Here is a 25267-nt window from a genome sequence, read left to right on the forward strand (position 1 = left end):
CATTTACTTTAGCCACTCTTCTCCTTTTTATATACCTGTAGAACTCTTGCTATCTGTTTTTATATTTTGTCCTAGTTTACTTTCATAGTCCATCTTCCCTTTCTTAATCATTTTTTTCGTCGTTCTTTGCTGCCTTTTAAAAGCTTCCCATTCTTCTGTCTTCCCACTAGTTTTGGCCACTTTGTATGCCCTTGTTTTTAATTGGATACCGACCTTTATTTCTTTAGTTAGCCACGGATGGCTATCTTTTCTCTTACACCCTTTCCTCCTCACTGGAATATATTTTTCTCTTGAGAGTTGTAAAATATCTCCTTAAATGTACATCTCCTCAAAAAGACATATCTCCCTATCCTTTGTGACAGTGACACAGGTAAATATCCTTCCTCGTCCTTCCTGACTTATCTGCTGTCTTTGCCAAGGTTGACCACTCCATTCTTCTCCAACGCCTCTCCAGCTCGGTGCACTCACCTGGTTTCATTCTTATCTATTTAATCGTAACCAGAGAATCACCTTCAGTGGCTTCTCTTCACACTCCTGCATCGTTACCTCTGGTGTCCCCCAAGAATCTGTCCTTTGCCCCCTCCTATTTCTCAGCTACATGCTGCCCCTTGGCAACATCATCCGCAAACACAGCATCAGTTTCCACATGTACGCTGACGACACCCAGGTCTACCTCACCACTCTCGACCCCTCCACGGTCTCTAAATTGTCAGACTGCTTGTCTGACATCCAGTTCTGGATGAGCAGAAATTTTCTCCAATTAAATATTGGGAAGACCGGAGCCACTGTTTTTGGTCCCTGCCACAAACTCCATTCCCTAGCCACTGATTCCATCCCTCTTCCTAACATCTGGCTGTGGCTGAACCATACTGTCCGCAACCTTGGTGTCATATTTGAGCCTGAAATGAGCTTCTGACCAAGTATCCACGGCATAATGAAGACGGCCTATTTCCACCTCCGTCTCCGCTCTTGCCTCAGCTCATCCGCTGCTGAAACCCTCATCCATGCCTTTATTACCTCTAGACTTGACTAGTCCAATGCACTCCTGGCCGGACACATATACTACCCCACATAAACTTGAGGTCATCCAAAACTCGGCTGACCATGTCCAAACTCGCACCAAGTTCCGTTCACCCATCATCATTCCTGTGCTCGCTGACCTACATTGACTCCTGGTTAAGCAACGCCTCAATTTCAAAATTCTCATCCTTGTTTTCAAATCCCTCCATGGGCTCGCCTTTCCCCACCTGTAATCTTATCCAGCCCTACAACCCTCCGTTCCCCCCTGAGATGTCTGTGCTCCTCTAAGTCTGCCCTCTTGAGCATCCCTGATTATAATCGCTCAACCATTGGTAGGCGTACCTTGTTGCTTCGGACCGAAGCTCTAGAATTTCCTGCCGAAACTGCTCCACCTTGCTTTCCTCCCGTAAGAAACTCCTTAAAACCTACGTCTTTGACCAAGCTTTTGGTCATCAAATCATAGAAGTTTACAGCACGGTCGGAGGCCATTTCGGCTCATCGTGTCCACGCCGGCGGTCATTTGCTCTAATTTCTCAAGTGTCAAATTTTTTGTCGTCATACTCGTGAAATGCCTTGGATGTTTTGTTAACGCTATATAAATATAAGTTGTTATTGGATTTCTTCATAACTTCTAGTATTTATGGCCCTTAGTTTTGGATTCTCACACATCTACCTTGTCCAACCCATTCATAATTTTTAAAGACCTCTATCAGGTCTTCTATAAGGTCTTTTCTCTTTTTTCTAAAGTCCCAACCTGTGCAGTCCATATTTACGAAAGGATATGCTTGCTTTGAAGGCAGTTCCGAGAAGGTTCACTAGGTTGATTCCGGGGATGAGGGGGTTGACTTATGAGGAAAGGTTGAGTAGGTTGGGTCTCTATTCATTGGAATTCAGAAGAATGAGAGGTGATCTTATCAAAACGTATAAGATTATGAGGGGGCTTGACAAGGTGGATGCAGAGGATGTTTCCACTGATGGGGGAGACTCGAACTAGAGGGCATAATCTTAGAATAAGGGGTCACCCATTTAAAACGGAGATGAGGAATTTCTTCTCTCAGAAGGTTGTGAATCTGTGGAATTTGCTGCCACAGAGAGCTGTGGAAGCTAGGACATTGAATAAATTTAAGACAGAAATAGACGGTTTCTTAAACGATAAGGGATTATGGGGAGTGGGTGGGGAAGTGGAGCTGAGTCTATGATCAGATCAGCTCGAGGGGCCGTATGGCCTACCCCGTTCCGATTTTTTATGTTCTTATGTCTTTGCGTAGAGTGGTTAGAATGTGGAACTCGCTACCACAGGAAGTGGTTGAGGCAAATAGCTTCGATGCTTTCAAAAGGAAACAAAATGAATATGAGTGAAAAGGGAACAGAAAGATTTGCTGAAAGGCTAATATGAAGTCACTGGAATGGGAGGAAACTTGTGAGAAACTAGTTGGGCTGAATGGCCTGTTTCTGTGCTGTATATTTTATGTAATCAGTCACGAACAACTTACTCGGTGTGACCATGGTGCTTTAGAAACATAGATAATAGGTGCAGGAGTAGGCCATTCGGCCCTTCGAGCCTGCACCACCATTCAATGAGTTCATGGCTGAACATGCAACCTCAGTACCCTATTCCTGCTTTCTCGCCATACCCCTTGATTCCCCTGGTAGTAAGGACTACATCTAACTCCTTTTTGAATATATTTAGTGAATTGGCCTCAACAACTTTCTGTGGTAGAGAATTCCACAGGTTCACCACTCTCTGGGTGAAGAAGTTTCTCCTCCTCTACCTCTCCATAGTGTTCGACCCACGTCTACCATCACATGGTTTCATTCCTATCTGAGCATAAAAAAAGCATCTCCAGCAACACTTTTGCTTCAGCCCCTCACACCATCAGCTCCAGAGTCCCGTAAGGATCCATTCTTGGCCACTCTCCTTCATTTACATGGTGGCTCTCTGCCACAGGCGGGGATCAGCTTTCGTGCATATATTGGTGACATCCAGCTCTACCTCATCACCTATCCCAATTGCCTCAACGTTGTCATACAATTTTTTGACATGCAATCTTGGAACAGTCATCAGTTCCTCCAGCTCAATATTGGAAAGACCAAATATGTCATCTTCAACCACAATCACTAACTCTGCCATTTTGTTATTGTTCCAGGCTCGGCAGACTTTCTTTGTTCTGCTCAACCAAACTGTTTTGGATACTATATCCCTTCCATCATTAAGATAACTTACTTCCAACTCTGCAACACTGCCCACCTCTCAGCTGAGACGTTAAGCCAAAACCTCTCTACTAATTCAGTGGATGTAAAAGATCATGACAGAAGGTTCTGCTGAACCAACACTGTAAAAGATTAATTGTGCATAATGAGCAGGAATGTTTGCCTACATACCAACGACTACAATTTGAAAGTAATTAACAGGTTGTGTAATGCTTAGAAATATGAGAATGTGCTATGGCATTATATAAATACAAATTGTTTTGTTACAGAGGATAATGAGTTACCAGGAAGAGTGATGAAGACAAGGGCATTGGGATCAATTAAGATATTGGGGTGGGAAGATGGCAAGGTTGATATTGTGGAAGGATGTGATAAAATGGGCTTTAGGGCTCTGTTCTTCCAAACATATCTTGTGACTTGGATCATAACACACAAACCTCCTTCCAAAACAAGAGTCCTTTTCTGAATTATTATTGAGTTTTATGATGGTCATTACTGAAACCAAAAGAAGGAACGGTGGGATTTGCCGTAGATGTAGTATATGTCGGTGTAGAATAAACATGCTTTCTTAGTTATAGGAGACCCATTATTGTTACGTTCTCTTTACAATAACATTCTCCATTATTGCATGGCTTCTGTAGCACCTTGCAGTTAAGTCTTGAGGAAAAGCAATGATAAACTAACTAAAAGTTAGGTGTAATTTTTTTTTTTAAAAAAACCTTGTCTGCAATAAATACAAAACACAGATCCACTACCACAGATTTCTCTGCGTATGCATGTTCTTTACAGGAGGTATTAATTTAACTGTTGTCTTGTACAGGTACATCGTCCAGAATCTGGAACCTTTGGGACCGAGGCCGTTTCAGATTCCATGTTTTTCCAGACTTTGGAACATCTTTCAGACGTCACGAATCCGGAAACACCAGAGGCCAGGTTCGGTATTTCCAGAATGTCAGAAAGGCGGGGTGGGGGTGTCCCCACTGAGGAGATGTTCGGGTCGCCTGTCCCCTCGATGTGGAGCTGTTCGGGCAGGCCCCACCATGGAGGAGCTGTTCGGGGGGGGGGGGGGGGGGGGGGGCCCCCCACCACCAAGGAAGTGTTCAGGCCTGCGGGCCCCATTGCTGAGGTGGTGTTGGGGCTTGATGAGGAGGCCCCGAGGCAAGGGCAGCGAGCGGGGCGAGGCAAGCGGCGGCGGGGTAAGGGCAGCGGGGATGAGGCGAGGCCAGAGATCGGGCAGCGGTGGGGGCCCCCCCCCCGAGGTCGGCAGAGGTGGGGCCCAGAGGTCGGCAGATTCGGATTCGGGACGACCCTGCCAGCGATCGGTCTGCAGGCGGGAACATTCCGGAACTCCGGATTTTGGACTCTGCACCTGTACTACGTTACCACATGAAGGCAGGTGGATTCTCTCTCTACATTAGGTGTACTTTCTTCCCATGAAAAGAACATCTTGTTTTAATCACAAACACACACAACACACAGGAAGAGAGATTGCTTCTCAGTAAAGCAATCTCTTCCAGACAACATGACCTATTATAACCCTGGTGTAGTAGCAAGGTTGCAACTGTCCCTTCCTATCGTCTGACTTGAGATCACAACATCCAGCCTGTGACCCATAGGGCAGTGAATGGAAATACCAATTTGAATAGAAAATACTCCAAAATAGAAACAAACCACTGCCCCCCACTCCCAACAAAAACTCCTGAATTATCTTCAAAATTGTTTTTAATGTAATTCATTTTAAATGTTCTTACTCCAGTAGAGCAGTATGTCACTGAGTGATTTACAGTATATAGTATTTTCATTCTGCAGAAGGCAGACCAGTTCCACTTCCCCTATGGTTAACAAGTCAGTCATTGTGCAAGTGCAAACAGCGGAAATGGCACCTATAGCTGTAAGCAGACAAGTTTGGTGAATTTGTGTGCGAGATGAGGTCATTCAACTCTTTCCATTTACAAAATAATAAAATAAAAAGATATACTATCAGTTAGATCCCATTTTTCACTTCCTGGTCCCTGCAATGTGGATCCAGTTAAAACAACCAAAAGTCATCCTAGGGGATTCAAGGGTTATGGGGAATTGGCAGGGAAGTGGAGCTGAGTCCATGATCAGATCAGTCATGATCTTATTGAATGGCGGAGCAGGCTCGAGGGGCCATATGGCCTACTCCTATTTCTTATGTTCTTATGTACTCACAAATCAACCAAATTCCATTTTGAACTCAAAATATGTTTTAAAATTATTTGTAAAGTCTTAAGCTACAGAGTTACTTATACACTGAATTATTTCTCTCAAACAAAAAAGGACTTAAGAAAACAACGCACCTACATAGATTTATGCCAGGACCAGAACAAAGTTTTGTTAATGGAGATTCATTCCTGGCTCGACAGCTTTATGATTAACTTTACATTACCTTCATTTAGTAGGCCCAAACAGCAAAATAAGTTTTTTTTTGTAGAATGAAAGTTTACAGACAATGAAAGATACACAAAATAGATAGTTGTCTCACTGAGACTACATGATTCTTACTGAAAATGATAGAATGATTAGCATTTCAGTTTTTAAAGTTACTTTTAAAACTAAGTGTGTCCCGGTCAACAGCCATCCTATTAATAGAGACAAATGTTCAGCCAGTTCAGTCAATTCTTATACTTTGCAGTAGAAAAAAGCTGCTGGTTTATGCAGCTATTTGGACAAGAGTTGTTGAATCGTCGCCACTGTTCTAAGCCAGCACCACAGCTAGAAGATTGTGTAACCGTCTGCCACTTGAGACAACAATATCCAAGTTTTGGTAAGCTGCAATAAAATGGGTTCCAAAACAAGAGCCTGATTACTTTAAGTGTTATGCATTCAGAATGTAGATGTTCTGACGCAATGATTTGTCCAGGTGTCTTCATGATGGTCAACGTTAGCTTTGTTCCATTCCTGCCATTAGAGATGATGCCAAGGATTCCACTGTGAAGTTAAAGGACAAATCAAATTAGCCATTAAAATCATAATTGATCATTAATATGAATAATCCATGCTGCACTTCAAAAAGTTTCAACAAGCAAGATTTATCAGCTATGCCAATTAATTTGCAACTTTCTAGGCTTCATTATAAACTGTTTTCTAGCATCATAGCTCACAGGTAACTATCTTCCTTCGTGTTTTTGGCTGTGTGTGCTCCACACGATAGGAAAAGTGTTGAGTCAATAAAGAGGGGACAGCACAGCACAGATTTACTAGGATGCTGCCGGGAATGAAAAACCAGAAATACAGAGGAAGAGTTGAAAAATTGGGACTGTTTTAGTTGGGGTTTTGATAAAGGTGTTTAAAATTATAAAGGGATAGACAGGGTAGGTAGAAACAGACTGTTTCCAGTGGTTGAAAGGTCAAGAACGAGGGGACATAGATACAAGATTAAATGCAAGAGCTCCAAGAACATTTTCCCCCCCACACAGAGCGCGATGGAATGCACTACTGAAGTTAGTGATTGAAGTCAATAGAGAGGGTACAGCACAGCACAGATTTACTAGGATGCTGCCAGGAATAAAAAATCAGAAATGCAGAGGAAGATTTGAAAAATTGGGACACGTCAACATTTAAGAATGGGTTAGATATGTGATTGAAGAAAAGGGGTAAAAGAAAATCGGAACAGAGCAAGCCTATGAGATTAGAACTACTGCTTGCGTGAAGGATAAACGTCCAAATAGCAGAACGGCTTGTTTCCATGTTGTAATTTTATTTTTTCTAATGTCCACCAGGCAACAAACAGGATGGGCAGATAGCCTGCTCCCATGCCATCACCAATGCATCCTGTAGCCAGTGGCTAGAAGGGATGAGATAGTCCAGACACAAATCTCTGCTCTGATTTAACGTCACCCTGCTGGGAGATGACTGTAGCCTCCACTCACATCTCTCCACTCGTTGCAGCTCCGGTTGGGAACTTGAACCTTTGCCCATTCCCACTTCTTGACTGAGTATTAGCGCACTAACATACAAGCCCCTCCTCAGGATGTGAGCACCTAATCGAAGCTGGGATTCTAGTGCTGCAACTTTTGAGGTTATGTCCTTCAGATGTGAGGGGAGACCAAAGTCCCAACAACCTGTTCATGTGCATATTACTGATCCTATGGCAATATTCAAAGAACAGGGGATTCTCCCAGTGCTCTTGCCAACACATTTCCCTCAAGAAACCACCAAAAACATAACACATTAGTGCTTGATTTCTCTCATTGCTGTTCGCAGAATCTGTGCACAAAATAGCTGCCAGTTAGCTTGCTTTATAAGAATAACTGCACTTCAAGTTAATTGATGTTTACAATAAAGCTACTCCAGGACCCCACCCCCTCAACCTCCCCATATTTAACATCACTGAAGCAATTTTAAAAGAAAGTAGATCCTAGTCAAGAGCATTATGGCAATAAAATTGGTGATTTAAAAAATCTTCGAAGACAATTACTTTCCTTGATTTAAAAAAAAAAAGAGTATTTTGAACCAAAACTACTTCCCTTAGTACTTTCTTTGAAGCAAGTCAAAGAACAGATGTTCCACAAACAGCAATGTAGTGGTTAAATAAATTGCTACCATACATATTTTTATTCCTTTTTTTGGTAGCTTCTTCATTCTCCTCCTCCTTCTCTCATGAAGGCATCAACACCCTGCCAGATTGCAGATCCACTAGCAAGCCCCTTCCCCAAAACATTTTTTTTTTTAAAGTGAAGATACACTTACAATGAGGAAAAGATCCTCTACAAACAGCCTTGTTTAGCACTGCCACCAGAAACATGTGGCAGTTTTTGAAGTCAGATTCCATCTTCTCAATGGACTCAATTCTAACAAAGAATAAATAAATCAGTGATGAATATATAATTATTATCAGGTTTACAATCAGCCCTCAGCAATCCCACACAGAAGAAAACATTGCTGGAACATTTTTAAAATCTCATAATACTTCTGTGAAGCACCTTGGAACGTTTCATTACATTAAAGGCGCTATATAAATACAAGTTGTTGTTTTTGAATAGAGATTCCTTGCATATTTCGATTAGAATGTCATATCATATAGTCCTAAATTATATCAGTTTCCCACAACTCAGTGCGACAATTACAATGCTTTCAGTTCAGCCATTTTGGTCGTCAACAAACCTCAAAATACATCGTTGCCACAACTTCCTTCTGTTGTGCAGCTACAAAATAAAATGTGCACCAACTAAGAAGTAAGATGTGGCTCCTAAAATCTTACTGGAACCAAATAATCTCAGGCAAAGTAATCGAGAACATTAAAATGTTACGTTGGGCTCAAGTTTCGGATCCCCGCTAGAACGGCGCCTATCGGAGATGCCCGCCTAATTTGTGGCACAGAAATTGCGCCGAATACTTGCCTCGCGATTCTCCGATATCTGTAGGGCCATTTCCAGCTCGGCGCGGCGCAGCAGGAGCGGCTGGGGGTGGAGCTACAGCCCTGCGCCAAGAACAATGCCGGCAGCTGCGCACGCAGTAGCTCTTGGCCCGCCCAGCGCGTCCTGTCTCCGGGCGACGACCCTATCCCTGACTGAAGGGACGTCGTCCCTATCCCGGGCCGAATGGCCTGACTGCCCTTACCTCTTCCGCGGCAGGCCCGCCCGGCATCTCCTGGAGGCAGGCTCCACCCAAAACTCCTTGTTGGCGGCCTGCCCCCAGGAGATGCCGGGCGGGCCTGCCGCGGAAGAGGTAAGGGCAGTCAGGCCATTCGGCCCGGATAGGGGCGACGTCCCTTCGGTCAGGGATAGGGTCGTCGCCCGGAGACAGGACGCACTGGGAAGGCCAGAGTTAATGCGCGCGCAGCTGCCAGCATAGTTTTTGGCGCAGGTGCAATTTTTTTTTTTTTTTATAAAAGAGCAACTTGTTTACAATGGAGCATCTTAGAAATTGCAATTCTCGGCATTTAGTTTGCTCCAGTTCTAGTGAGTTGGAATATTTCCATTTTAGAACAGATTTTTTTTTCAAAAGGGGGTGTGTCCAGCCACTTACGCCTGTTTTGCAAGTTTAGGCAGCGAAAACTTACTCCAAACTAACTGAGAATGGACAGGGAGTAGATTTTTGTATGCTCAGAAAAACCTTGCCTACACTTAGAAATCAAGCGTAGGGAATGAGAGATTGGGGGTGGGTGGGGCGGAGTTTACAAACATTAAACACTTCACTTTTACAAATAAAGAGCCATTAAGTTTCTACTCTCCGACTGCAGCATCGGGAGCCCTCCAACAGCATGCTGGGACGGGGGCCCCCCCAGTGTCTCTCTCTGTGTCAGTGTCTCTCTGTGTATCTGACAACGAGGGGTGAGGGGAGGGAAAGGAGGGGAGAGGGAGAGAGATATATGAACGGGAGGGAGGGGGCCGGAGCAGGACTTGACCGGGAGGGAGGTTGGGGCGCGGGGAAAAGAGAGAGAGAGAGAGAGAGAGAGCACGCGAGAGAGAGAGAGAGAGAGAGAGCCGGAGCTGAAGCTGTAGAGGAAGCCAGAGTCCGATCTTCGGCGCCCCGGTGAGCCCATTTGTCCAGGGCTAGGGGCGTCGTGCTTCGGGCCCCTCCCACAGAGCTTTGGGGGCCAGGAGCTACTGCACATGCGTGCACACTCTAATGCGCATGTGCAGAGGTCCCGGCACTGTTTTCAGCGCCGGGACCTGGCTCCGCCCCCGACCCCTTGTGCTGCGCCACGCCAAGCACGAAGACATCCTGAAGAGCTCGCAGAATCACAAGGTAAGTTTTTGGCGCCCTTTTTCTTCCAGAAAGTCGGCGCACCTTATCGAGATGCACCGTTTTTCCAGAGGGCGGAAACTTGGGCCCATAAAGTGTAGGCAAGGTTTTTCTGAGCGTACAAAAATCTACACTTACTCCATTCCAAGTTAGTTTGGAGTAAGTTTTCGCTGCTAAACTTTCAAAACAGGCGTAAGTGGCTGGTAACGCCCCCTTTTGAAAAAAAACTGTTCTAAAACGAAACTATTCTAACTCACTATAACTGGAGCAAACTAAATGCCAAGAATTGCAATTTCTAAGGGGTCAAGTTTCGGCCCGAGTTGCTCCTATTTTTTTGGAGCAACTAGTTTAGAATGGAGTATCTTAGAAATTGCAAATCTCGGCATTTAATTTGCTCCAGTTCTAGTGAGTTAGAACAGTTCCATTTTAGAACAGATTTTTTTCCCCAAAAGGGGGCGTGTCCAGCTACTTACACCTGTTTTGCAAGTTTAGGCAGCGAAAACTTACTCCAAACTAACTTAGAATGAAGTACATGTAGATTTTTGTACGCTCAGAAAACCTTGCCTACACTTAGAAATCAGGTGTAGGGAATGAGAGATGGGGAGGGGAGTTTACAAACATTAAACACTTCACTTTGACAAATAAAGAGCCATCATCAATAATAAATAAATCAATCAAAAAAAATTAAAATTAAAAAAAATAAATAAATAAAAAATTGAGTTTCTACTCACCGACTGCAGCACTGGGAGCCCTCCAACAGCATGCTGGAACAGGGGCCCCCCCAGTGTGTCTCTCGCTCTGTCTGTTAGTGTCTGTTTCTGACAGCGAAGGGTGGGGAGAGGAAGGGGGGTGGGCAAAGAGAGGAGAGTGAGAGGAGGGGGTGAGGCTGAATGGGCTCGGCTGACTACTTTGGGCGGGGCCCGCCCCCAGCAAGGGGCCCCGTCGAGGACGTGGAGGGAAGGGGAACAGCTGAACGGGAGGGAGGGGAGAGAGAGAGGAAAGAGAGAGAGAGAGAGAGAGCGAGAGAGAGAGCGAGAGAGAGAGCGAGAGAGAGAGCGAGAGAGAGAGCGAGAGAGAGAGCGAGAGCGAGAGCGAGAGCGAGAGCGAGAGCGAGAGCGAGAGAGAGAGAGAGAGAGAGAGAGAGAGAGAGAGAGAGAGAGAGAGAGAGAGAGAGAGAAAGACAGAGAGAGGACCTGAATGGGGGAGGGGGGGTCGGGGAAGAGGAGAGCCGGAGCGGGCGGGAGCTGAAGCTCAAAACGAGGAAGGTCCAGTCTGATCTTCACCGCCCCAGTGAGCCCATTCGGGCCCCTCCCATGCAGCCTCGGCGGCCTGGAGCTAATGCACATGCCCGCACACTCTAGCGCTCATGTGCAGAGGTCCCAGCACTGTTTTCAGCTTGTGCTGCGCTGTGCCGACTCCAAAGCAGGCCTGATCATGGTGGAGAATACCGAGGTAAATATTAGGTGCACTTTTTGTTCTAGAAAGTCGGCGGACCTCTCGGAGGCGGGCTGTTCTTTGGGTCGGTCGAAACTTGGGCCCTAAGATACTCCAAAAAAATAGGAGCAACTCGAGCCGAAACTTGAGCCCAATAAAACAGCCTCTAAAAACAAGGAGCTATCACCGAATCCAATATGATTGGTATCCTACACTTCTGTACTTTTGAAGTAGTTAAAAAAAACTTTGATCTGGCGACCAAACCATTTCACTGGGAGCGAGAACAGGTATTTAAAAATTAAGCTTGAAGTTATGATGCAAACACAGCTCACGTAGTCTGAATGCATCATAGCAGCTCGCAGAGACCAGAAAAACAGCTTAGAAACATTCACAGTACCCTGTAATTGAATACAAAGGCTGAGTAATGGACAACAGAACTTGGCGTTACCACAATTCCTCTTTAAAATCACTCATTCTTGTTTGGAAAAGGAAAATTTAACAAATTCCTTATAGTGTCCAAACATGCAGCCTGTGAGCCACTGATTTGTCCAGTATGAAATTTGTGGAGTGGAGTTTTCATACTTAATGTTCTTTGTACTGTTGAACGATCAGTGAATTAATCCTAAATAAGTCGGTCAAAATCTGTTCATATAAGTAACCCAAGATATACGAGAACATGTAATTAAGTTTTACATGCACCTCTGCAGCCAATGAAGACAAAAAAGGTCAGGCTGTGGATTTCAGTGCAACAACTGTCAACATTTTGGCCCCAAGTTTCCACATGATTTGCTCCTGATTTTTAGGAGCAACTGGTGTAGAACGGAGTATCTTAGAAATCGGAATTCTCGTCATTTAGTTTGCTCCAGTTCTAGTCAGTTAGAACAGTTTCACTTTGGAACAGAATTTATTTTTCAAAAGGGGGCGCGTCCGGCCACTTACGCCTAATTTCAAAGTTTCGTGAGTGAAAACTTACTCCAAACTAACTTAGAATGGAGTAAGTGAAGATTTTTGTACGCTCGAAAAAACCTTGTCTACACTTTAGAAAATCAGGCGTAGGTTACAAATCAGGCGTAGGGAATGGTGGGGGAGGGGGTGTTTAAAGGGAAGTTTACAAACATTAAACATTTCAGTGTTACAAATAAAGAGCCATCATCAATACTAAATGATAAATACATCAATAAATCAATCAAAAAAAATCAATAAAACAAAACATTTTCTACTTACCGACTGCAGCACCGGGCGGGAGCCCTCCAACAGCGTGCTGGGATGCCCCCCTCAGTGTGTCTCTGTCAGTGTCTCTATCTCTCTGTCTGTCTCTCATTCCCTGTCTGTCAGTGTCTGTGTTTCTGACAGTGAGGGGAGGGGGGTAGAGGGAGAGAGGGAGGGGGAGCAGGGGGACGGAAAGGAGATTGGGGGGGGGGAAAGGAGATTGGGGGGGGGGGAAAGGAGATTGGGGGGGGGGGGAAAGGAGATTGGGGGGGGGGGAAAGGAGATTGGGGGGGGGGGAAAGGAGATTGGGGGGGGGGGAAGGAGATTGGGGGGGGGGAAAGGAGATTGGGGGGGGGGGGGGGGGGAAGGAGATTGGGGGGGGGAAAAGGAGATTGGGGGGGGAAAAGGAGATTGGGGGGGGGAAAAGGAGATTGGGGGGGGGAAAAGGAGATTGGGGGGGGGAAAGGAGATTGGGGGGGGGAAAAGGAGATTGGGGGGGGGGGAAAGGAGATTGGGGGGGGGGAAAGGAGATTGGGGGGGGGGAAAGGAGATTGGGGGGGGGGAAAGGAGATTGGGGGGGGGGAAAGGAGATTGGGGGGGGGGAAAGGAGATTGGGGGGGGGGAAAGGAGATTGGGGGGGGGGAAAGGAGATTGGGGGGGGGAAAAGGAGATTGGGGGGGGAAAAGGAGATTGGGGGGGGAAAAGGAGATTGGGGGGGGAAAAGGAGATTGGGGGGGGGAAAGGAGATTGGGGGGGGGAAAGGAGATTGGGGGGGGGAAAGGAGATTGGGGGGGGGAAAGGAGATTGGGGGGGGGGAAAGGAGATTGGGGGGGGGAAAGGAGATTGGGGGGGGGAAAGGAGATTGGGGGGGGAAAGGAGATTGGGGGGGGGAAAGGAGATTGGGGGGGGGGAAAGGAGATTGGGGGTGGAAAAGGAGATTGGGGGGGGGGGAAGGAGATTGGGGGGGGAAAGGAGATTGGGGGGGGGAAAGGAGATTGGGGGGGGGAAAGGAGATTGGGGGGGGGAAAGGAGATTGGGGGGGGGAAAGGAGATTGGGGGGGGGAAAGGAGATTGGGGGGGGGAAAGGAGATTGGGGGGGGGAAAGGAGATTGGGGCGGGGGGAGAAGGAGATTGGGGGGGGGGGAAGGAGATTGGGGGGGGGAAGGAGATTGGGGGGGGGGAGAAGGAGATTGGGGGGGGGGGGGGAGAAGGAGATTGGGGGGGGGGGGAGAAGGAGATTGGGGGGGGGGGGGGGGAGGAGGAGATTGGGGGGGGGGGGGGGGAGAGGGAGGAGATTTGGGATTTACAGGTAGGTGGTGTTGGGTCGGGTTGGGGGGGTGGTGAGAGGGAGGTCGGTTCGGTTCGGGTTGGGGGGAGGGAGGGAGGGAGAGGGAGGTCGGGTCGGATCTAGTCCGAAGGCGGGGGTGGGGGGAGAGCGAGTGTCAGGTCCGGTCCGGGGGCAGGGGGGATGTGGGTGTCGGGTCCGGTCCGGGGGCGGGGGAAGCGGGAAAGCGGGAGTCGAGTCGGGTCGGGAGGAATCAGGAGCTGGCCGTGGGAGGAGCCTTATTCACACAGCCCCAGTGAGGCCATTCGGCGAGGACTAGGGGCTGCGTGCTTCGGGCCCCTCCCACACAGTTTCGGGCGCCTGGAGCTACTGCACTTGCGTGCCCACTGTAGCGCGCATGTGCAGAGGTCCCAGCACTGTTTTCAGCGCAGGGACCTGGCTCCGCCCCCTACAGCTCCTGCTGCGCTGCGCCGAGGGCCAGAGGACCTGCAGGGAGGTGGAGAATACGGAGGTTTTTTTTAGGCGCACTTTGTGGCGCGTAAAACGGGCGTCCAGGTCGGGACTGCGCCGTTTTCGGCGCGGCTCGAAACTTGGGCCCTTAAAGACCAAAAATAGAAACAAAAAAAGTTCTACATACTTTGAAACTCCTAAACCAGTCTGCCAACGATCTGCAAACATAAGTACCAAATTCAAAACTTTCATGATTGTGTCCTTCACAATGCTTATCTGAAAGAAATTTCACAACACAGGCATTACATTCTACATACAATACTGGTTCAGGTTATTACAACTAAAATACAACAGGCGGATCTGAAAGAAGCACTTGCCATCTTGGTAAAATAATTGCTCACTGTCCTTGTCTGTGAAGAGAAGTAATTGGTCACCAATCATGTACGTTTTTTTAAGTTATATATAACGATCCCTTCTATATGTAGTTAAGATCTGCTTCTAAAACTATTAAACAGAAATTCCAAATGAACTCACCTTCTCCCGAAGTAAACAACGATCATAGATTGTGGACAGATATCTATAATGAATTTTTATCAGCTGGTCCAAATCCTTAGCTTCTTCAATTTGGTGCTGAAACTCCAGACCTGTGCTATGCAATATCTGAAAAATATTAAATGGCAATTGGTTACAGTTACAGTTATTCAGTGACCACACTGAAGAAAGTACAACATGCAAAACATATTAACTTAAAAATGAGCATCACAACTTTGAAACAAATGTCCTGGGATTTTACTAAAAATATGGAAATTAGAAGAATATAAATCAAAGTATTTCCTGTTGTAATAACCATTTTCACTTGTATTCATTATACAAAACTTGGAAATATATCATTGTTCCTTCATTGTCGCCGGGCCAAAATCCTGGAACTCCCTCCCTAACAGAGCTGTGGGAGTACCATCACCACATGGACTGCAGCGGCTCACCGCCACCTTCTCAAGGGCAATTAGGGATGGGCAATAAATGCTGGCCTTGCCAGCGATGTCCACATCCCATGAATGAAAAAAACAAACATGTTTCTTCCACAATATTAAAACATCATCTGGCAATGAATAACACAGACCAATTACACTTGCAAGTTTGAAGTAGTAAGCAGATTTGTTGATTAATGCAGAAACTTATGAAATTCTTTGTGATTCGATTCTGATCCCAATTAAAAATATATAACTCCTCGTAACTGCATGGGTCCACCCCATACCCACTAAGATATAAGAGAATTACTGGTAAAGTATGTATGATGGCTCCCAGTAGGAAGAGGGAGGAGTTTGATAATGCATACTAAAAGTATACCAGGGAAAGGAATTGCCAGAGTACATGCATGCTATTTTCATTCCATACAGTATAGTTTATTGTTCACCTTGTTTATGTTCTCTGTTTACAATTCAAATATATTTATTTGGTTTTATGAAATCTGTTTTCGATGGACTGTAATAAGTTTCTGCATTTTATGTTTTAAAAAAAAGGGAAGCAAAGAGGTCAAAAGTTTTGAGGAAGAGCTTATCATTAGGAAAATAAATAGTTGGCAACTGAATCAGGAGCCCAAAAAATAGATTTTCAGTGAATCCACAAAGAGAGAAGAAACAAACACTTTTCTCTACAATTGCAGGGTTAAATATATCCCTCCACATTCACCAGGGGTTGCAGATCCTCTCAGAATGATTCATTTGTTTGTAAGGCAGTAATATTTAATGCTTAGGATTATAAATTTTAAACTTAAGATACAGCATTTCCTAAATTAGCGTAACATCTGAGAAAAGTGAAACCTCATTGGTGTAATGCACTATTGCATACCAGGGTGGTGTGCTAATAGACACAATTCACTACAGAAAGAAATTCTGATCCAAGGCAGAGAGCGCGGAATACGTATGGACACGGCGAGGCTCCGCAAAAGCAGTTTTCAGCGCGCAATGCGCATGGGCCGAAAGCGGACTTTCCCGATCTGTCAAGTTCTGGCTTGACAGATTCAACGCATCTTTGGGAGAAGCATGGGTGTGATTGGGCTATTTGCCCATCTCTTGCCGAGCAAGTGTTCTTAAAACTCTTGCGCCTGCTTTTACCAGCGTAAAACATATAAAAATAAAATTTTAAAACACATTTTTGTGTTAAAAACTCTGTTCACTAAGTAAGTTTATTTTAAACCCTAATTACAAAACTTAGAAAAAAATATATTTTGGGGATTTAAAAAAAAACACATTTCTTAACTTTAATTTAAATTAATGTTAAATGTGTGAGGTGCTTTTTAAATTTTTTAAAATTTATGTTTTGGTGTTTGGGGTGGGGTGTTTCTCATTTATAATGAGAACTCCTACTTATGGAATTCCCATTATTATTAATGAGAATACTGTATCTTGATTGGCTGTCCAGTGTCACTTGACTCCAGCTTCTCCCTCCACATCTCCAAGACGTAAACGCGCTTCGATGCGTGGGAAGAGAAGGCCTCAGACTGGGATCGCAGCGAAAGGTGGGTGCAGATCTTTTTTCCTATTTTCAGGCGAGTGCCCGCGGGAAGCCCAGCACCGGGATTTCAGGCCCAATGTAATAAAGGAGGGCAAATTGCCCGAGCACAACATTGGCAGAGAGGGGAGATAGCATCTCTACCAAATCGGTAGAGGAAAAGATACCCAAAAAACAAAAAGTGGAAAGATTCTTTACGGAGAGGAGATGATGGAAATAAGTTTAAGCTGTTGAGCAAGCTTTCAGAAAGCTGTTAAAACTTTACAGAACTATCTCAGGATTTATTGAAGAAAACAAGAATCAAAATTGTGTTTATAAAGTTGGCAAGTAGATAACGGCATGTACAGCATCAAAAATTGAAGAGTTATCCATTACTCCTATAATTTGACTTTTTTCTCATTTAGAAAGGAAGCCTCACCCTCGTCATTATATAGTTATGTAGACTGTTGACAAAATGCATGAGTTTAACTCGAAGCAGAAACATCCTATGAATTTGCAGTCCAACAGGTGTCTTCAGCGCTTCAAACGACCGATCGGAATTCTCAAATAGACCCGCTTGTGGTTTTTCATTAGCTTCAATAGGCTCTGTAAATATATATTTTTTTGAAAAAGATTAATAAATTAGCAATTATTTTACATTTCACCATTATACAATATTGTAGCTGAAGTTTAAATGGCCCAGAATTTGCTGGAGCGAGGCATCTCACAGCCTGCCCCATCAGTTGGATTTTTTCCCTCACCCGTTAGCTCAAAGATCTTTTGTGCCACAAATTGCTGGAAGTGCAGTTTGATAATGAGGATGATGGGGCATCTGAACGACAGCATATGAACGATGGGACCAATAGTCTACCTTCTTACCAATTAAATTTAAGGACAGAGAAAGAAACAAGAGTGCACAACCTAAGGAAATTGGGTGAATTAAGAGTCAAATTAGATAGATACAGAAAAAGGGAAGAAAGATTGGATTAAGAGCGAGGTAAAAAGAGACAGAAGGGAAAAAAAACAAAAAAATTTTGAATTTTAAAATACCTCCAGCAACAATTTATTACCTGCAGAAGTGAGACTCCATAGTTTCAATTGTTCCCTTTCTGGGCTTCCGAGGTAGAGTGGCATTGCAGGAATATAAATCTAATTAAAAGGGTTCTTATGTCGTGAAATACCAGCCCTACCTTTCACCGGCAAGTTTAATTTGTACTTACAACACAAATCCAGCAATTTCTTGAAACTCATGGGGAGATTGGTGGCCATATTTATGGCGGAGGCTAACAAAGCGCCCAGCAAATTGTGGCGATTTGCAACTCTCTTCCTCGACACAAATTGCTGTTTTAAAAAAAATAAACACGCTAATAATGGTGAGCACCGTGTACTCGCCGTTATTTTCCCAGCAAATTCTGGGCCAATACATCTCCAACTTCCCTCCCCCACCCAATTTTGTTTCCTTTATGCTTAACGGTGACAGCTTGAGTACAGTTCCACATGCGTCACCAATCCTCCAGCACATCATTACTTCATGCGTAAACCTAGGTGGAGTGTCAGGTACCTATTTGACTATGGGGGCTTTATAACTGAAATGGATCCTCTCTTCACCTTGGGTGGGGTCACTAAATAGTAATTAGAAGTGGGATTGTTGACTGATTTTCTCCTCACTAATCCAGGGAGATCATTAATAGTGCGTATCAGCTACTGCTCCAGCCAAGATCAACTAACTCAGCATAGAACAGATATGAAAGTTTGTATTCTTCCTAGCCTGCACGGCTCAGTACACATAAAAAGGTTATCAGGCAAGATAAAGGCTCATGGGATTGGAGGTAATGTAGCATGGATAGAGGATTGGTTATCGGACAGAAAACAGAGACGAGGGATAAATGGGTCTTTTTCAGGTTGGCAGGCTGTAACTAGTTGGGTGCCGCAAGGATTGGTGCTGGGGCCTCAGCTATTGACAATCTATATTAATGACCCAGATGAAGGGACCGAGTGTAATATATCCAAGTTTGCCGGCAATACACAGCTAGGTGGGACAGTAAGCTGTGAGGAGAACAAAAAGGGATATAGATAGACTAAGTGAGTGGGAAGTAAGGTGGTAGATGGGAGTATAATGTCGGGAAATGTGAGGTTATTCATTATGATAGAAAGAATAGAAAAGCAGAATTTTTTTTTTTTTTTAAATAGTGAGAAACTTTTAAATGTTGGTGTTCAGAGAGATTTGAGTTTCCTTGTGCAAGAAACCCGGAAAGCTTCCTTATTGCTTGCAGGTACAGCAAGCAATAGGGAAGGCAAATGGCATGTTGTCCTTTATTGCAAGGGGGTTGGAGTATAAGAGTAAGGAAAGCTTAGTACAATTATACAGGGTCTTGGTGAGACCACACCTGGAGTACCCCTGGGAGGACAGAAGCAGCAACATTAGCATCCTTGACCAGGCCAACATCCCCAGCATTGAAGCACTGACCACACTTGATCAGCTCCGCTGGGCAGGCCACATTGTCCGCATGCCAGACACGAGACTCCCAAAGCAAGTGCGCTACTAGGAACTCCTTCATGGCAAATGAGCCAAAGGTGGGCAGAGGAAATGTTACAAGGACACCCCTCAAAGCCTCCCTGATAAAGTGCAACATCCCCACCGACACCTGGGAGTCTTTGGCCAAAGACTGCCCTGAGTGGAGGAAGTGCATCCGGGAGGGCGCTGAGCATCTCGAGTCTCATCGCCGAGAGCATGCAGAAAACAAGTGCAGGCAGTGGAAGGAACGCGTGGCAAACCTGTCCCACCCTCCCTTACCCTCAACGACTGTCTGTCCCACCTGTGGCAGGGACTGTGGCTCTCGTACTGGACTGTTCAGTCACCTAAGGACTCATTCTAAGAGTGGAAGCAAGTCTTCCTCGATTCCGAGGGACTGCCTATGATGATGATGTGCACAGTTTTGGTCTCCTTATCTAAGAAAGGATATACTTGCCTTGGAGGTGGTACAACGGAGGTTCACTAGATTGATTCCTGGGATGAGAGGGCTGTCTTATGATGAGAGACTGTGTAGAATAGGTTTATACTCTCCGGAGTTTAGAAGAATGAGAGGCGATCTCATTGAAACATACTGAAGGGGATTGACAGGGTAGATGCTGAGAAGTTGTTTCCCCTGGCTGGAGTGTCTCAGGATAAGGGGAAGGCCATTTAAGACAGAGATGAGGAGGAATTTCTTCACTCAGAGGGTTGTGAATCTTTGGAATTCTCTGCCCCAGAAGGCTGTGGATGCTCAGTCTCTGAATAAATTCAAGGCTGATGTAGGTAGATTTTTGGAGTCTAAGGGAATAAAGGGATATGGAGATCGGGCAGGAATGTGGAGTTGAGGTCGATGATCAGTCATGACCTTGTTGAATGGTGGAGCAGGCTCAATGGGCAGTATGGCCCTACTCCTGCTTCTTACGTTATGTTCTTATTACTAAACAAATGGTGCAATATCCCACTGAACTACTGGAAGTACCTCATAAAATTTGACTGAACCTTTTTAATAACCCTTATCAAATCTCTTTCAGATGGGACAACAGCAGGCCAGACCATATCAGACATCTACTAGCACCATACATACCATTTCAAAAATGGTTGGTAGAAGGCACATTAGATTAGACCTCCATGTAGTACAATTTCTACACTCAAAATTGATACCGACAACAACAAAAAAAACACACGCACTGCTGGGAGCAGATTTACTGCTAGGAATGAATTCAAAGGCAATACAATATAAATTCTCAGCAGACCTGGCACTATATAAAATGAAACAGCATGTGTGCTTAGATTCTGCACACAGTTGCAAATATCGAATTTTTTTTAAAAGCAGCTTTGCTCAAACTAAGGAGCTCAGATAGGCACCATCACCATAGAGCATACCACAAAGAAATGAAACTGGAAAGACGAAAGATGCATTTACCATTTGGCTGTTGGCAACAGCTCTGTCTGGTCAACAAGAAAGCAGTTGCCTCTGGAGATGTCAAAACTTGTGAAGTGGCAGTTGTCTCCACCATCTCCACATACAGGAATCACTGGGTGGACAAATGCAATTTTCTTTCCACCACCAGCACTGGCCACTCTAGTTATGTAGCTTGCCCATCACTGGCCTGAACAGACTGTGCCAACTTATTGAGAAAGGTCCAGTGGCCAGAGAGAGAGATATGAATTGCAGCATTCAAACACCTATGCAGGCAAATGTTTGCGTGCGCAATTATTTATGTGTGACTGCCAGTTCTGTTAGTTGCTGGATTCCGCACCAATAACAAAGCAACAGCTGCTTCTTGGAGACCATTTATTATAAATTACATTGAAAGCTCTTTAAATCTATATTCTTACAGCAAATCAAGATTCAAAGTGCAAAATCTACTAATCAAAAAACACAATTACCAGTAACATTTTCAAATGAATGTTGAAACTTCATCTTACCATCAAACCTCAGAACATCAAGGCTGTATTTGGCCCATTTAATTTGCAACAGAAGTATGAACACTTGATTATAAATCTTCTGGCATTCAGAGCTGATAACGATATCAACAGGCCAAGGAACCTGTTTTTTTAAAAAAAAGGGAAGTGTGAAGTGATAAGAAAATGCAGCTTTTTGAGCATCAATCAATGCAATTCATTCTAATTGATTCTCAAATCTTGGGGGAAAAAACATCTTAAACATACCTTATAGCTCAACGTGAGGCCATCGATAGAATGCACAGGAAGTGCCTTTTTTACAATGTCAATATTTTCTAAATATATGGACAACCTATAATTGAATGAAAAAGTCCAAACACAGATTAAAACACTCATCAATAACTATAAATACTTTTCACAAGCCACAAATATGTAATTTTGTTTTTGAATGAAACAATCTATATGAGCCCAAATGCTTAAATAGTGGGCCTCATCACCTGTAAAAGTATTACCTTCTGGCACAGAGTATCTCATTTTGTCAAAGGGCTTGCACGCACAAAAACATAGGTTTAAATTTAATGCCAACTACAAAAATACTAGAGGAATTTATTCAGTTTGCTAGTCATGTTCCTAGTCCACTGCAAAAAAAAACCTCAACATCCTGATCTGGAATAGATTTTGGACAAGGGCAGAATGAATTACGATTTAAAAAAAATGTAAACATAGAACTGGAATGCACTTGGCACGACATGGGTACAAATTCAGCCAAAACTGATGGCTGCAAGGCCATTGTATGAAATGTGTCTGGGCAATCTCAATCCAATTGCTTGTAGGCATGAGCACACAGCATAAAATTGTCATTCATTTGGCAGTGAATCGGCAATCTCATTCAGAGAACCTGTAAGGAAAGGATTAATCAAACTGGCAGCAGAGTTTTGCAAACTCTGAAGTTATCTGATGAAGTGTGCTAATGTAACACTGCTAACGACTTGTCTTTATGTTAAGCATTAACTTTTGTTTGCTAGGTAGGGAAGTAAAACTCTTAATTGTACTATGTTAAAACAGTTACAAGTGTAGTGTTACACATCAATTCTAAGATGGCCGTTGCTGAATATTGGAAACAAGACTGACCCTTACAGTACCGGCAGATTTTAATAGGAAGTCATCACCTTCGTAAATGTGATAAGTTAATTGGAAATGTGCCATTGCATACTGATTCCCAAGTTTCAGGGAGATGTAATCACCGATATGAGTGCTGCAAAAGTAAGAAATCTGGGTTAAAAAAAATATGGCCTAGAAATTCGGCTAACCGGTTTACCAAGCCCCCAATGTGGCGGGTAGGAAGTGCACGCACATATCCAGCCGGAGGTATGTCGCTCTTCAGACTGGATAAGGTAGATGTGCTGGTGGCAGGAGCCCATCTTGGGAACACTATTTTAATATAGTACAATTTAAGAATTTTACCTCCCTACTTAAACAAAAGCATAGAATTCTCCGGGTGGCCCAAAATTCATCCCTTAACCACCATCAAAAGTAGATGAACTGGTTATTCGTCTCATTTGCTTTTTTTTTTTATAAAAGATCTTCTGCTGCATTTGCTTACATATCATCAGTGACCAGAAATTCATTGGCTGTGTACTGCTTTAGGATGCCAGAGGGGGTCAAAAGCTATTACATAAATGCAAGTTCTTTCTTTATGAAACATTTCTCCAGAAAAGCAGTGAACGATGTGTTTTTCAACTCCTATTAAAAATAAAAAGTTAATCAAATACTGCATTGAAACAACTGTTCCTAAATTGCTGGAACCACTGAAATGTCATGAATGAAAAGCAACCTTCAGTGCTGAATAATGGAATGTTGGCCTTTATTGCAAGGGAGGATGGAGTATAAAAGTAGGGAAGTCTTGCTACAACTGTATGGGGCGTTGGCGAGACCGCACCTAGAGTACTGGTCTCCTTATGTAAAGGAGGGATATACTTCACATTAGAGGCAGTTCAAAGAAGGTTCACTAGGTTGATTCCTGGGATGAAGGGGTTGTCTTGTGAAGAAAAGGTTGAGCAGGTTGGGCCTGTACTCATTGGTGTTTAGAAGAATCTTATTGAAACATACAAGATTCTGAGGGGGCTTGACAGGGTAGATGCGGAGAGGATGTTTCCTCTTGTGGGGGAATCTAGAACTAGGGCAAATAGTTTCAGAATAAGGGCCCCAAGTTTCCACATGATTTGCTCCTGATTTTTAGGAGCAACTGGTGTAGAACGGAGTATCTTAGAAATTGGAATTCTTGACATTTAGTTTGCTCCAGTCCTAGTCAGTTAGAACAGTATCACTTTGGAACAGAATTTTTTTTTCAAAAGGGGGTGTGTCCGGCCACTTACGCCTGTTTTCAAAGTTTCGTCAGTGAAAACTTACTCCAAATTAACTCATTCTCTGTCTGTCAGTGTCTGTGTTTCTGACAGCGAGGGGGGTAGAGAGAGAGAGAGAGAAGGGGGAGGGGATGGGGAGAAGGGGGAGGGGATGGGGGAGAAGGGGGAGGGGATGGGGGAGAAGGGGGAGGGGATGGGGGAGAAGGGGGAGGGGATGGGGGAGAAGGGGGAGGGGATGGGGGAGAAGGGGGAGGGGATGGGGGAGAAGGGGGAGGGGATGGGGGAGAAGGGGGAGGGGATGGGGGAGAAGGGGGAGGGGATGGGGGAGAAGGGGGAGGGGATGGGGGAGAAGGGGGAGGGGATGGGGGAGAAGGGGGAGGGGATGGGGGAGAAGGGGGAGGGGATGGGGGAGAAGGGGGAGGGGATGGGGGAGAAGGGGGAGGGGATGGGGGAGAAGGGGGAGGGGATGGGGGAGAAGGGGGAGGGGATGGGGGAGAAGGGGGAGGGGATGGGGGAGAAGGGGGAGGGGATGGGGGAGAAGGGGGAGGGGATGGGGGAGAAGGGGGAGGGGATGGGGGAGAAGGGGGAGGGGATGGGGGAGAAGGGGGAGGGGATGGGGGAGAAGGGGGAGGGGATGGGGGAGAAGGGGGAGGGGATGGGGGAGAAGGGGGCGGGGATGGGGGAGAAGGGGGAGGGGATGGGGGAGAAGGGGGCGGGGATGGGGGAGAAGGGGGAGGGGATGGGGGAGAAGGGGGCGGGGATGGGGGAGAAGGGGGCGGGGATGGGGGAGAAGGGGGCGGGGATGGGGGAGAAGGGGGAGGGGATGGGGGAGAAGGGGGAGGGGATGGGGGAGAAGGGGGAGGGGATGGGGGAGAAGGGGGAGGGGATGGGGGAGAAGGGGGAGGGGATGGGGGAGAAGGGGGAGGGGATGGGGGAGAAGGGGGAGGGGATGGGGGAGAAGGGGGAGGGGATGGGGGAGAAGGGGGAGGGGATGGGGGAGAAGGGGGAGGGGATGGGGGAGAAGGGGGAGGGGATGGGGGAGAAGGGGGAGGGGATGGGGGAGAAGGGGGAGGGGATGGGGGAGAAGGGGGAGGGGATGGGGGAGAAGGGGGAGGGGATGGGGGAGAAGGGGGAGGGGATGGGGGAGAAGGGGGAGGGGATGGGGGAGAAGGGGGAGGGGATGGGGGAGAAGGGGGAGGGGATGGGGGAGAAGGGGGAGGGGATGGGGGAGAAGGGGGAGGGGATGACGGAGAAGGGGGAGGGGATGACGGAGAAGGGGGAGGGGATGACGGAGAAGGGGGAGGGGATGACGGAGAAGGGGGAGGGGATGACGGAGAAGGGGGAGGGGATGACGGAGAAGGGGGAGGGGATGGCGGAGAAGGGGGAGGGGATGGCGGAGAAGGGGGAGGGGATGGGGGAGAAGGGGGAGGGGATGGGGGAGAAGGGGGAGGGGATGGGGGAGAAGGGGGAGGGGATGGGGGAGAAGGGGGAGGGGATGGGGGAGAAGGGGGAGGGGATGGGGGAGAAGGGGGAGGGGATGGGGGAGAAGGGGGAGGGGATGGGGGAGAAGGGGGAGGGGATGGGGGAGAAGGGGAGGGGATGGGGAGAAGGGGGAGGGGATGGGGGAGAAGGGGGAGGGGATGGGGGAGAAGGGGGAGGGGATGGGGGAGAAGGGGG

At 45.9% G+C, this 25267-nt stretch overlaps 1 protein-coding gene across 2 annotated transcripts in view; it reads right to left on the reverse strand.

Moving 5' to 3' along the window:
* Positions 1–3986: 3986 nt before the first annotated feature.
* Positions 3987–25267, reverse strand: part of tubgcp5 (tubulin gamma complex component 5) — an 85376-nt gene continuing 64095 nt past the window's right edge. The window contains exons 17-23 of one of the 2 annotated variants that reach the window (XM_070892481.1): positions 21495–21579; positions 21252–21372; positions 17250–17416; positions 14855–14980; positions 14508–14596; positions 7945–8045; positions 3987–6183 (exon numbers count right to left, since the gene is read on the reverse strand). In XM_070892481.1, the coding sequence (XP_070748582.1) occupies positions 6137–6183; positions 7945–8045; positions 14508–14596; positions 14855–14980; positions 17250–17416; positions 21252–21372; positions 21495–21579 (736 nt within the window). In that variant the 3' untranslated portion in view covers positions 3987–6136. Of the gene's footprint in view, positions 6184–7944; positions 8046–14507; positions 14597–14854; positions 14981–17249; positions 17417–21251; positions 21373–21494; positions 21580–25267 lie in introns of those variants that run through there. The other variant, XM_070892482.1, reaches the window with a different exon arrangement.

The sequence above is a fragment of the Pristiophorus japonicus genome, chromosome 10 (genome assembly GCF_044704955.1).
Source record: "Pristiophorus japonicus isolate sPriJap1 chromosome 10, sPriJap1.hap1, whole genome shotgun sequence".
NCBI lineage: Eukaryota > Metazoa > Chordata > Chondrichthyes > Pristiophoridae > Pristiophorus > Pristiophorus japonicus.